This window comes from Vespa crabro, chromosome 2 (assembly GCF_910589235.1).
Source record: "Vespa crabro chromosome 2, iyVesCrab1.2, whole genome shotgun sequence".
Lineage (NCBI taxonomy): Eukaryota > Metazoa > Arthropoda > Insecta > Hymenoptera > Vespidae > Vespa > Vespa crabro.
The window spans coordinates 17,108,644-17,120,159 of record NC_060956.1 but is presented as its reverse complement, the minus strand read 5'-3'; the positions used below and the strand labels follow the sequence as shown (position 1 = coordinate 17,120,159).

Here is an 11,516-nt window from a genome sequence, read left to right as displayed (position 1 = left end):
GAGAAATTTATCAACGAGAACTTGCTGAACTCGTTCGTCGAACTAATTAATTTTCGTGTGAGTTTATTTTCCTGATAGAGATTCCATGATTTTTTGATCGATCCAACGTCGATAATGAGCCACTCGAACATAAACACCTGGTTTATTGGCTTCCCCACAATGTTGTCCCCAACTCGTGATTCCGTACAATGTAAATGCACCTATACAAAAGTATGTATATAATGTCCAAAATTACACGTTAAAAAATAATATTTTGAAAAAGAATCCTACCATTATGATAACACGCCAATGGACCACCAGAATCACCATCACAAGTATCGACACCTTCATCCAAGTATCCAGCACATACCATCCCATCGCTGATCTTGCCGTGACCATAAACATATTCAGCACGACATACCGATTGGTCTAGTAATGGTATCCAGCCGTATCTGAGATCTTTCGATGGTGCTAACAGTAAAGCAAGATAATTATAATCGAATACAAATATCATTATAATTAAAGGAAAACTGACAGATTCGCAATAATGATTTACTTGTTTTTCCAGTTTCAATACTGCCAAATCCACTGATAGTACAATTCAAACCAGCAGGATATTCCGTATTTTCTGATGGCAAACAAATTGGCATGATATCCTTGCCTAAAGGTATACCTCGTCCTTTGAGCAAAACTAGAGCGATATCGTTATTCATTTTATGTCCTTTACGAAAATCTTCATGGATATAATAATCTTCGATATTCGCTTCCTTTTCTGTTCCTTCTTGTATCTAAATATATTTAAGAATTGCTAAGATAATTACATCTATAATTAATACTAACAGAGAGAAAGAGAGAAAAAAAAAGAGAGAAAGAGAGAGAAATTTGATTTTGAAAATGTTCCTTACTTCAGTATTGTAATCTCCAGCACGAACAAAATACGTTCCTTTATTATAACCTTCCAAACAGTGTGCAGCCGTGAGAACGTGCAAAGGCGATAAAATAACCGCTCCGCACCAATGATTGGATCGACTATGTCCTCGAACTCGTATACTAGCCTACCAATTTATATTATTTTAACAAATTTATTCAATGTTTAAACAGTACGATTCAAGTAATTATTTTTTTATTACATTTATTTTTCCTAAATTATTTATTAAATAATTTTGTTTACCTGCCACGGATATGTGCCTTTTGGTGCAATCGAACCATGCACCACTTTAGCAAATATAAGATCCTCGTCATCGTTGAAATCTTCCGAACGTTTTCCACAATTCGCTGGTAGTACATCATTAATTCTTGGTTCCGGTAAATTGGTCATCGTTTCCGAGAAAAACTGAACGATCAACAGGTAAATCAGGGCCAAGGAATGTAGTAATCATTCTTCGTATGCATTGTATACTTTAATATTTATTTTCACTGACAATCGTGTCAAGAAATTACAAAGTATTTATATTTATTTGCCGTTATTGTACAAATAAGTTAAATTTCTAAACGCTAATAATAGATAATAGTAAAGGTGAATTATAAAATTGTTAATAAAATTAGATCTTTGGTTACGTTTACTTTACAAGACTAGAAATCACAAATTTGTAGAAGAGACAAATCATTGTGTTTCGACTAAATATGTATACAAATTAGGATCTAGTCCGAGAGAAATTATTTCGAGTTACCTCGGAGTCATTGTTCACGGCTCCAGGTGAACAGATTACACCTGCATCCTCATTGTGATCGCAATTGTTTCGTCCCCAGTGATTGTGATAGCAATATTTCAATTGAGTTTCGTTTCCACGACAAGAAACCTAATTTTAATAAAATCGAAAGGATGATTTTAAATAAGAAACAAAACGAGTGTGAATACAAAATTACAAAAAACATACCTCATCGAGCCAAATAGGTCCTTGTCCAGGACCAAAGAAACTGTCTTTTTTTGCTTTTGCGACACCACCATATCCCAAAGATCTACAAATTACTCTGGCTGTAGCAGCAGAGAAATCATCGTCACAAACTGTGCCCCATATACCGTGATGACGAATTTCTACTCTGCCTTCCAATGGACTGCTACCATTTACCAGACGAATTTCAAATGGAGCCTTATTTAATAAAGAAATTAAAATAAATTATTTTCGATTTTTTAAACGATTTTTTATTTATTATTTCCTATTTATGAGATGATTGATAATCAGATGAAATTCCATTAATGAAAAGTTAAGCATATCTCTTACATTACAATGTTCATCACTTTCGTCCGAATAATCCGAACAGTCTGCAACCTCATCGCAAATAAACGCTATAGGTATACATTCCGGACTGTTCTCGCATTTCCAATAACCTTCCTGACAACTATCAACTGCTGTTTTGCAAACTACTCCTACAGCTTCCTCCGGTTGACAATTATGAACGCCCCAACTGCAGAATTACAATAATTACAATTTAATTACATTCACACATCGTATCTTCTTTATTTATTGGAATATCAACGTACCCTTCGAAATCACATTCACGTAACGATGTTTCGTTGCCACGACATTTCAATTGGTCTACCATAAATCGATTTGGTGGATCTAAATTACCATAAAATCCTCCAGGTTTAATTTCCAAAGCACCGAGCGGAAAACCAAGTTCTTTGCAAATAACTCCAGCATTAATCATACCAAAACCATCGTCACAAACTTGACCCCATATGCCCCAAACTATTAAAAATTAATTAACGATAATATCGAGTAGCCAAACGATTTGATGAAGATTTACCAATCGAAAAATTAATTTTCCTTATTTACCTTTAACTTCGATTCTACCCTCGTCAAAATTATCCGAGCCAGCAAGCCGAATAGCATAATCGAGATTTTCCACAGTACAGACATTTTCATCGGTACGATCGTTGCAATCATTTTTTCCATTACATACCAACGTCTGATTGATACACTTGCGATTTCCACAGATGAACATATTGTCACAATTAACACTTCTTTCTTTCATTTCATAATAATCGAATTCCTTAGTAGGCTTTAAAGCTCCTGTCAAACCGATATTGCTATCACTCAGCAAACAAATGTTCTCACTAGCCCTAAAAATGTACAAATGTAAAAAAATATCATACATATCAATAATTGAAATTTTTCTAACAAATATAAGAGTAAGTTGAGAAACATACTTATGAGCGAATGAGCGACAAGTGAAATCAGCTTCTTTACATCTTAGAGCACACGTTTTCAAAGGTGCATTCAACCACTTTTCGACATCGTATCCTTCAAGTCTATGCTTTGCAAATTTCTGATAAAGATCCAAATGATTCATGCATGCTCGCTCATCTGCACCGTTCGTACAATCCTATAAAAATCAATGAAGTTAATTCAAGTTTATATCATCGGTATTTGAAAATAAAAAAGATCATTTTCATACCTCTTCACCGTCGCAAACCCACGGTGACGGGATACATTCTCCAGGTAAACATTCGAAGTGTTTTGGTTTACATTGACCACTTAAAAGTAATTTCTTCGAGCCTAAAATAAAATCCCATTATTTTTTTCATAATACATTTATAAAATTAAAATAATAAAAAAAAAAAAAATAAATTACCAATTTTTCCACAAGATGGAATATCACAATATTCTTTTTCTCCGTAAAAACTTATGAAACACCATGGTCTAGATTCTTTTTCCGGATTTGGATTTCTACAGTAATTGTGGGATCGCAATTTTTCTTTGACTTCACGATTAATTACCTATTTCATAAAAATATTCGATGATTAAAGTATTGTAATTTATTAAATATTCTCATAAAAGATTTAATACATACATTTACATTGAGGTAAGGAAAAACTCTATTATCGCCCCAAGGAAGGCACTCTTTGCCTGAAGTAGATACATTTGCAGTTCCAAAATATTGATTGCCCTTACCATAAACACAGCCTATAAAAAAAGTACTTGTAATAAATACTTTATACTTGACCGTTATGAATTTTCAGATTAAATCTTATAAATGATTGTACATACTAATGTCATCGTATGGTCTTTTGCAAATATAGGAATGTCCCTTCACAGAAGTAGCACAATCTTCAATATCCCAAAAGAAGTAATCCGCAACGCAAATCGAATCAGGATGATTATGACAAGGAAACTTTCGTTTCATAATTATACAAGCTGGACGTGAACCCACCCAAGGTGGCAATTTCTTATCTTCCATCCAACCTGGCCACCATTTTGTAAATCTATAAATGGTATCTTTGTTAAGAAGAAAAACAAAAATAAAGAGATAAACATGAATGTTTACGATCGAACTTACTTAAATTTTGCACGACTTGAATCTTCCCAAAGCCACAAAGTCCTATTGAATGTAGTAAAACCAACTCCGGAAGTCATAACCGATCCAATTATTGGATGCAATTGTAACAACCATTCCGACACAAAGTTGTTTTCATCTTGACTCGTAATATCAATAAGTCGACTTTCCCTTTTAATACAATATTGAAGTGCTTCTGCATGATTTAATCCAGTATTAGAATCGGCCAAGTGATAACATTGACCTTCGTGTGGAATTTCATCTTTACGACAATGTGCTATTCGATTTGGTAAACATCTGACACCTATTGCATCTCTTTCCACACGACACTCTTGTCCATGAGTGAATCTATAACAATTATTTTCTTTTTAAGAATTTATGTAGACGGAAGAATCGTACAATTTCATTTATAGGATAGAAATATCCTGATAAACGTACTTGCACGATTGAAATCTGTTTTCAGTTCCAGAGCAAGTTACGGAATTCGCTGCAATCCAAGTTGGCATTCCGTTACGTTTATTTCTTCCTTGCCAAGCCATTTCGGCGCCTCTATAAATCGCAAAGAAATATTATCTTAAGGGATGTTCAACATGAACACTGTAATCTTAAGGCGAATCCTATCTTCATTATATTAAATCAAGAACGTTAACAAAGTAATATACCTAGTGTATCCTAATTGTCTGCAAACTACATGAGCTTCTTTAAGCATCCAACTATTTCTAGAATCGCAAACTATTCCCCAACCTGGTTGAGCTCCTTGAACTTCAACGTAGCCATTTGCTGGACCAGAACCACCTCTGAGACGTATAATCTATTATATAACGTAACATTAATATTATTGACTGTGAAAGAACTAAACTTAATATATTTCAATTGCAATTTATCTTAATAAGATACTGACTTGTCCTGAAATCGGTGTAAATGGTTCAGTCTTTTTCAAATGTGACAGTGACTGAACTGGTGGGATGTAGTACACAGGAAACGGAGGTTCCTCTATAAATATAAAAAATATGTATATAAATTTAAAACATTATTAACGCGTTATACTTAAAATAATTATTTTACAGAATGTTTACATAGTCTGAACTTGCACCCAAGATCAATCGCTTCAGTATCATGCGCCAAAAGCACAAACATGCACGAAAAAGCTTAGATATTATAATTGACAAAATTCTTACCCTTTTATCCGTAATAAAATTAGAATTAAATCGGAGCAACTTACCATCGCGATAAGGTGGTACTTCTATATTAAAAATATCCACCTCCGTGTTCTTTTTATTGATTCTCATGATAACAGAGGAATCATTCTTGCTCGCGACTTTAGTCTTATTTTCGAAAACCAATATTGGTTTCCAAGTTTCTTTATTTTCTAGAATATCTACGTCATATGGATCTACATCAGCTTCGTGAATAACCTTGTTGGATATCGGTGTCGAATTTTCATTTTCAAATGTCAATTTCGTATCGTTAAACTGTGGTTCAACCATATCATATTCGAACGATATATTAGGATCGGTAGGATTGCTTTGATTTTCCGGAATATTTTGTGAAACAGAAATACTTTTCTTCTTGGACGGTTTTGAATAAACATCCGGTATCTTTTCCGTTATAACATTCTCGGAAATTAATGGATAGGCATCGAATTGTTTAATTGAACGATTGGCTGCACGATGAGAATTGAGCTGCGGTATTGTAATTGATCGATTGATCGTGCTATCAATAGCTTGACTAGAAACCGGATGAAAATCTTTTCCAGTAGAATGATGACTAGCCGCGCCTCTTAAATCCGTCGATCTTGACTGATTGAAAGAATGCTTAATAGAATCACCGTCGGATGGTTGCGGAATATTTACAGAATTCGGAGTAAACCGTATAGGATAATGATTACTTGGAACGATAGGACTCTTAGAAATATCTTGATTATGTAATGGCGTACGCGTGTAAATGCCGCCGTAAGTTCGATTAAAAGAGAAAGGTGTTTGTTGATTGTTGGGATTATAAGTTTTAGTCCTCGAATGTCCTTGATTAATCTCTAACTCTTTTGTGATAAGATGGCCTTTTGTACCATTATAATTAACGTATATTCCGTACGGATAGAATGGTTTTTTAGAAATTTGTGTTGAATTTCTATCATCTAAAAAAAAGACTAATTTAAACGTTTATATTAAAAGCATAACTTACTTCATATTGAATTTACAATTTTTTTTTAGATACGTAAATAGTTATAAAACAATGATCTTTCATTCGATATAAGCGTACCTGTCGATACTTGTCCTTTCGCTTGTAAAAAGATATTGGTTTTAGTTGACCACTTATCCATTTTTGAATCAACTTCCTTGTCATTCGTGGTTTGTTGATGGATATTAGTTCTCGCAAGCCATTCACGTAATTTTTCTTCTTTATCGATCATATCTATATATCAATATGGTTTTTAACGATTATAACGATTCAAAAAAGAAATAGGGCATATATTATTTTATATAGATAATATAATAGAACTTTGTATATCATAAATAATAAAGTTAGTTTTATAGCTTGCAAATCATGTTAAAATTTAACGTAATCAAATACCCTTTTTTTTTGGTTACCGATTATCGCTTACCATTTTCTTTATATTTTCTTGATTCTTCATCCTCAGAGAACAAACCTTCTTCATTCGTACGATGATATCCTTTCAGATAAAACATTTCCCAATATGGATTTATATAACTGTTATTTGGGGATCGAGCATTAACAATACTAACCCGTTTATTTGGAGAGTAACCCATATGATTCAACATGCTATCAAAATAAATTGAACAACTCTCATCATGCCATGCAAATCGTTTTAAAGCCATGCAAATATTTGCATTCTTGTTTATATGCCGACCTATTCAAATAATCAAATAAAAAACCGCAGAGAAAAGACAAGAATTCATTTAAAACATAATACAAAATCACCTTGATTCCATGGCCGAGTCGATGGTTGATTAGGAATTTGTGATTGATTTGATTGATTTGATTGATTATTCCATGTGTCAGGAACGAAAACACGTGGCCGATTTTCGGGTGAAATTGATCGATTCCATGTAATATTATTTTGATTTGGTTTTGGGAAATATATTCCATTTCGTATATCAAAAGTTCTATTCGTTCTATTTCGAAATTTCATATCATCGGGCAAATTGTAAATGTTTCTTTTCAAAGTTGTAGATTCATTCGATTCTCTATTAAAAAGTTCAGGGTCGATTCTATCCTGCGTTTGAACAGTGCTATTGAATTTGTTTCTAATTGGTCCATGAGGTGTATAACGCCGAATCAATTTATCTTCAATCGTTGTTAATTCAGTTCTTGAGTGATTATTAATTTCTCTAAACGTATTTAGCGTTTGCTGATTGTCAAATTCGTCATTATTTATCTGAGGATTGTGCTCATGATTCAAAGGATTGCCATTCCATGTTTCTTCAGTGGTATGTGAAGTTGAAGAACCTTGTTGGTATCCATTAGATCCAGATATTCTTCTATTAGCACCTTCGTATTGGGAATTATTAGAATTATTATAATGATAATGATGATGATGATGATGCTGATGATAATGATAATGTTGATCACAAGGGTCTTGACTTTGTGCCATTTGATTCGTAGTATTACAATCCTTTCTGGTCGTAGACTGTTCTGATCCTGAAAAATTATCGTAATGATGGCCTTGATGATGAAAATGATCCTGAGACGTTTCGATTTGACTATTGCGGTTATTGGTAGATCCCATAGAATTATGTTGATTTTGTTGAATATAACTTGGTTTTTGAATTATCGGCCTCCACGGTAATTCTGATGATTCAGTCGTAGTCATAGGCTGAACTTCGGTATTCCAAGAACCTTGACCATGATGATCATAACGATTATAAGTGTGATTATATCGAGGATGTTCACGCCAAGACCCTGGATCTCCTCGGCTATGTTGCGGCCAAGGTCTGCTTGTTGTCATAACTTGCTTTAAAGTTTCCTCTGACAAATCAGTAATACCAATATCATTTCAACTTTGTTTAAAGCATACTATCGTCGTTTAAACCTTAAATAATTATAATTGATTATTACCTTTTTTACAAGCTGGTACTTTGTGAGGCCAATCGCATACCGATATAAGTGGATTAAAAGCTGTTCCAGGTCCACAATCCATCACGTACGTAAAACCATTCGCACACTGTAAAAACTTTCTACAAGTTTCTGGATGAGGTAATAATCCTGTAAAATCAGCAGGACACTCGATCTTTTTTACGGATGGCTGTGTATTATATTTCGATCGATCAACAAAAATATTAGTACGATCGTGATAAGAATCATGAAAACTTTGATTCGGTGATACTTTAGGATTCTTTGTTGTATCCTTTTCTGACTTTAACGCATCTGTTAATTTAAACAGAATATTGATTTATATCTTTATCATCATATAACAAATATTTCACACTAACCTTCGCAGCCTCTCACATTGTAAGGCCAATCGCACACGCTGATGGCAGGATTGAAAACCGTACCAGGACCGCAATCCATCTCGAATGTGTTTCCATTGGCACATTGCAAAAATTTGGCACAATTTGTAGGATGCGCAATAAGACCTGTCACGTGAGATGGACATTGTGGTTTCTATTAACAAAGAAATCAAAGAAAAAATAAATAAATATATATATTTTTCTTTATGCTTAACGAATTAACACAAATTTGTTAAGATGAATATATATACGTACTTGTAATTTTCCTTGTTCCGCGTTGATTTTCAAAGAGTAAGCGTTTGAGTAACGTATAAGATCAGACTCTTCTATGCCGTAACATTTAACTTTATGCGGAAAATCACATTCCAATGTCTCAGGATTAAACAAAGTACCAGGAGCGCATGGTTGAACGAACGCTTTGCCTTTCCAGCAGTTGACAAAAAATTTACAATCGGGAGGATAAACAAATTGACCAGTAGATTCTATAGTTGGACATCGTACACCCGATTGAGAATCGTAATGCGCTACTGTCAATATGGGTTGAGACAAAAATAAGACTGTCTCTTTTCTCGGTTTCTAAAAACAATGCAAAATATTCGATTGATATGCGTATATTTATATAATATTCATTCGAATGAAGAATTTATATTGTAATAGCAATATAAATTAAATATAAACTTTATTAATCGTACTATCAAAACATTTATGTAACCAAATTAAAAAGAGTTATTATCAACAGTCTCGCTGTTAACCAAAAAAACAAAATTGTAACATTACCGTGCTTTCACTTCCGATCCCTTCATATAACAGAGTTTGATCGTTATATACGGGTAACTTGTGCTTTGATTCCTTTAGTGAAGTTTCAGAATTGTTGTGATCTTGATAAACATTATTATCTTTAGAAGTAGAACCATATTTGTATTGATCTTCTGGAAAAGGCTTCCAATCGTCAATTTGACCAAATTGATCTTGATCGTGATTCTGTTCGAATTGATCATCTATCTCTGTGCGTTGTTCAATTTCGCTACCAGAAGCTTTACGCCATGGTGTCCAAGATTTTCTATTTGAATTCACGATAACAGGCTTCCTTACTTGACTCTCTTCCACGTCAATCCACCATTTAGCAGATCGAGCTAAATCATCGGGTGGCTGTAGATCTTTTTCGTTCAGATACCAAGGCAACGATAATTCACGACGATTCGACGCTTTCGTTGTTATTTCTTTCGGATCGTATATCTACAGATCGATATTTTATATAATTGTGTAAAATTCGATAGAGAAAGTCATTAAGAATATACTAATTAGTAGTAGTAGTAGTATTTCTACTGATCTTTCACCCTTGTAATTAAAGCAATTGGCTCTCTTAAAACAGTTGTTCAAATATTGAAATATCTTTTCTTATTTATGCTAGAAACTTTATCTCAGTAAATTATTCATTCGACGGATATTCCAATCGTTACAATTAACAATATGAGAAAATTAAAACATAGTAACTATCAATGAATTAATATTAAATATATCATTTTAATGTATAAATAATTTTCAAAGTATAAGATATGTATACTCAAATATATCTCTAAAAACGGAATGATGAAGTTGATGAGTTTTCGAAAAATATAATATTTCAGATTGAATAACATTGAAAGAAATGACATTGAAAAGGAATTTTTTCACGTACCGCGGAAGTGAAGGTTCCAAGATACACCAGACAGAATATAACGTATAAACGATCGATCCACGATGTCATTCTTAATACAATCGAGAAACATGTAGCATAGCACACTATTGCTCACGCACTCACCATAAAATCGGTCGGTATTGAATACAATTTTAATGAAGCTTGCACAGACACTGTTTTCTTCTGAAAGATAAACCAAAGAGACGAGAGAGAGAGAGAGAGAGAGAGAGAGAGAGAGAGAGAGAAGAGAGAGAAAAAGAGAAAATAAAGATGTTGAAGAGGGAAAAGGAGGAAAGAAAAAAAACAAAAATCTAATGTGTATAACTTCTTAGAAGAAAAGGGTTATCGATTTAGAGGGCAGATCAAGGGTCGCGTGATCGTCATCGTAAAAGAACGTAAGGCGAAGATTGCATTGAAGAAATAAGAAAAGATAAGAAAAAGATAGAGAAAGAGAGATATATATATATAGAGAGAGAGAGATAGAGAGAGAGAGAGAGAGAGAGAGAGAGAGAGAGAGAGAGAAAGAAAGATCTTTATTGACTACACGCAGTGTCAACGTGTATACACAGTAATCGAGCAAATGCACACAGAACTATTTGCCAATTGATTCTACGCGAGAGTAAATTGCCTCTTGTTTTACTAGTCATTGAGCTCATAAAGATTCCGACGTAAGCTCGATGTAAACGCAAGGGAAAAAGTAACAACATTATACATTCAAAATTTGTGAGAGCTTTATTTTATTTTCTTACGTTTTAGTTTATCTTAAGTCGATAATAAGAGAACAAAAAGCAAGAAAAAGAATTTTGCCTTTTTTTAAAACAAAACAATATTTATTTTTCCGCATTTACATTTAAATCCCGTGACGTACTTGGTGACTGATCACTTAAAGAAATTGTGGATGTATTGTATTTTTTAATTTCTCAAGAAGATTAATGTATAAGATTACGTATATCGGAAAAGGATTTTCTTTAAAACCTCGTATTTTTCGATTTCTATTGGAATTTCCCAACGTTTCATTCCATATATATGAAATGTTATTAACGCTAATAATAGAATGCATATCACGTAAAGAATACGCTGATTTACAATGATAATAAGCATTTAATACTTTA

At 33.3% G+C, this 11,516-nt stretch overlaps 1 protein-coding gene across 4 annotated transcripts; it reads right to left on the bottom strand.

The window, feature by feature from the left end:
• Positions 1–37: 37 nt before the first annotated feature.
• LOC124421914 lies at positions 38–11,440 on the bottom strand. Of its 4 annotated transcripts, XM_046957614.1 has the most exons (28): positions 10,405–11,440; positions 9,504–9,962; positions 8,982–9,302; positions 8,709–8,880; positions 8,335–8,643; positions 7,198–8,244; positions 6,860–6,928; positions 6,517–6,669; positions 5,480–6,391; positions 5,159–5,250; positions 4,920–5,068; positions 4,696–4,806; positions 4,261–4,605; positions 3,972–4,186; positions 3,775–3,887; positions 3,556–3,700; positions 3,379–3,479; positions 3,131–3,306; positions 2,757–3,043; positions 2,462–2,669; positions 2,202–2,385; positions 1,857–2,069; positions 1,650–1,778; positions 1,151–1,312; positions 885–1,034; positions 536–767; positions 271–450; positions 38–200 (listed from the first exon to the last, which is right to left on the bottom strand). In XM_046957614.1, the coding sequence occupies exons 1-28, from the start codon at positions 10,471–10,473 to the stop codon at positions 64–66; spliced, it is 6,840 nt and encodes a 2,279-aa protein (XP_046813570.1). In that variant the 5' UTR covers positions 10,474–11,440; the 3' UTR covers positions 38–63. The 4 variants fall into 4 exon arrangements, with proteins under 4 accessions (XP_046813570.1, XP_046813571.1, XP_046813572.1 ...); XM_046957615.1 differs by lacking the exon at positions 6,860–6,928; XM_046957616.1 differs by lacking the exons at positions 5,480–6,391; positions 6,517–6,669; positions 6,860–6,928.
• Between the last annotated feature and the right edge of the window lie 76 nt (positions 11,441–11,516).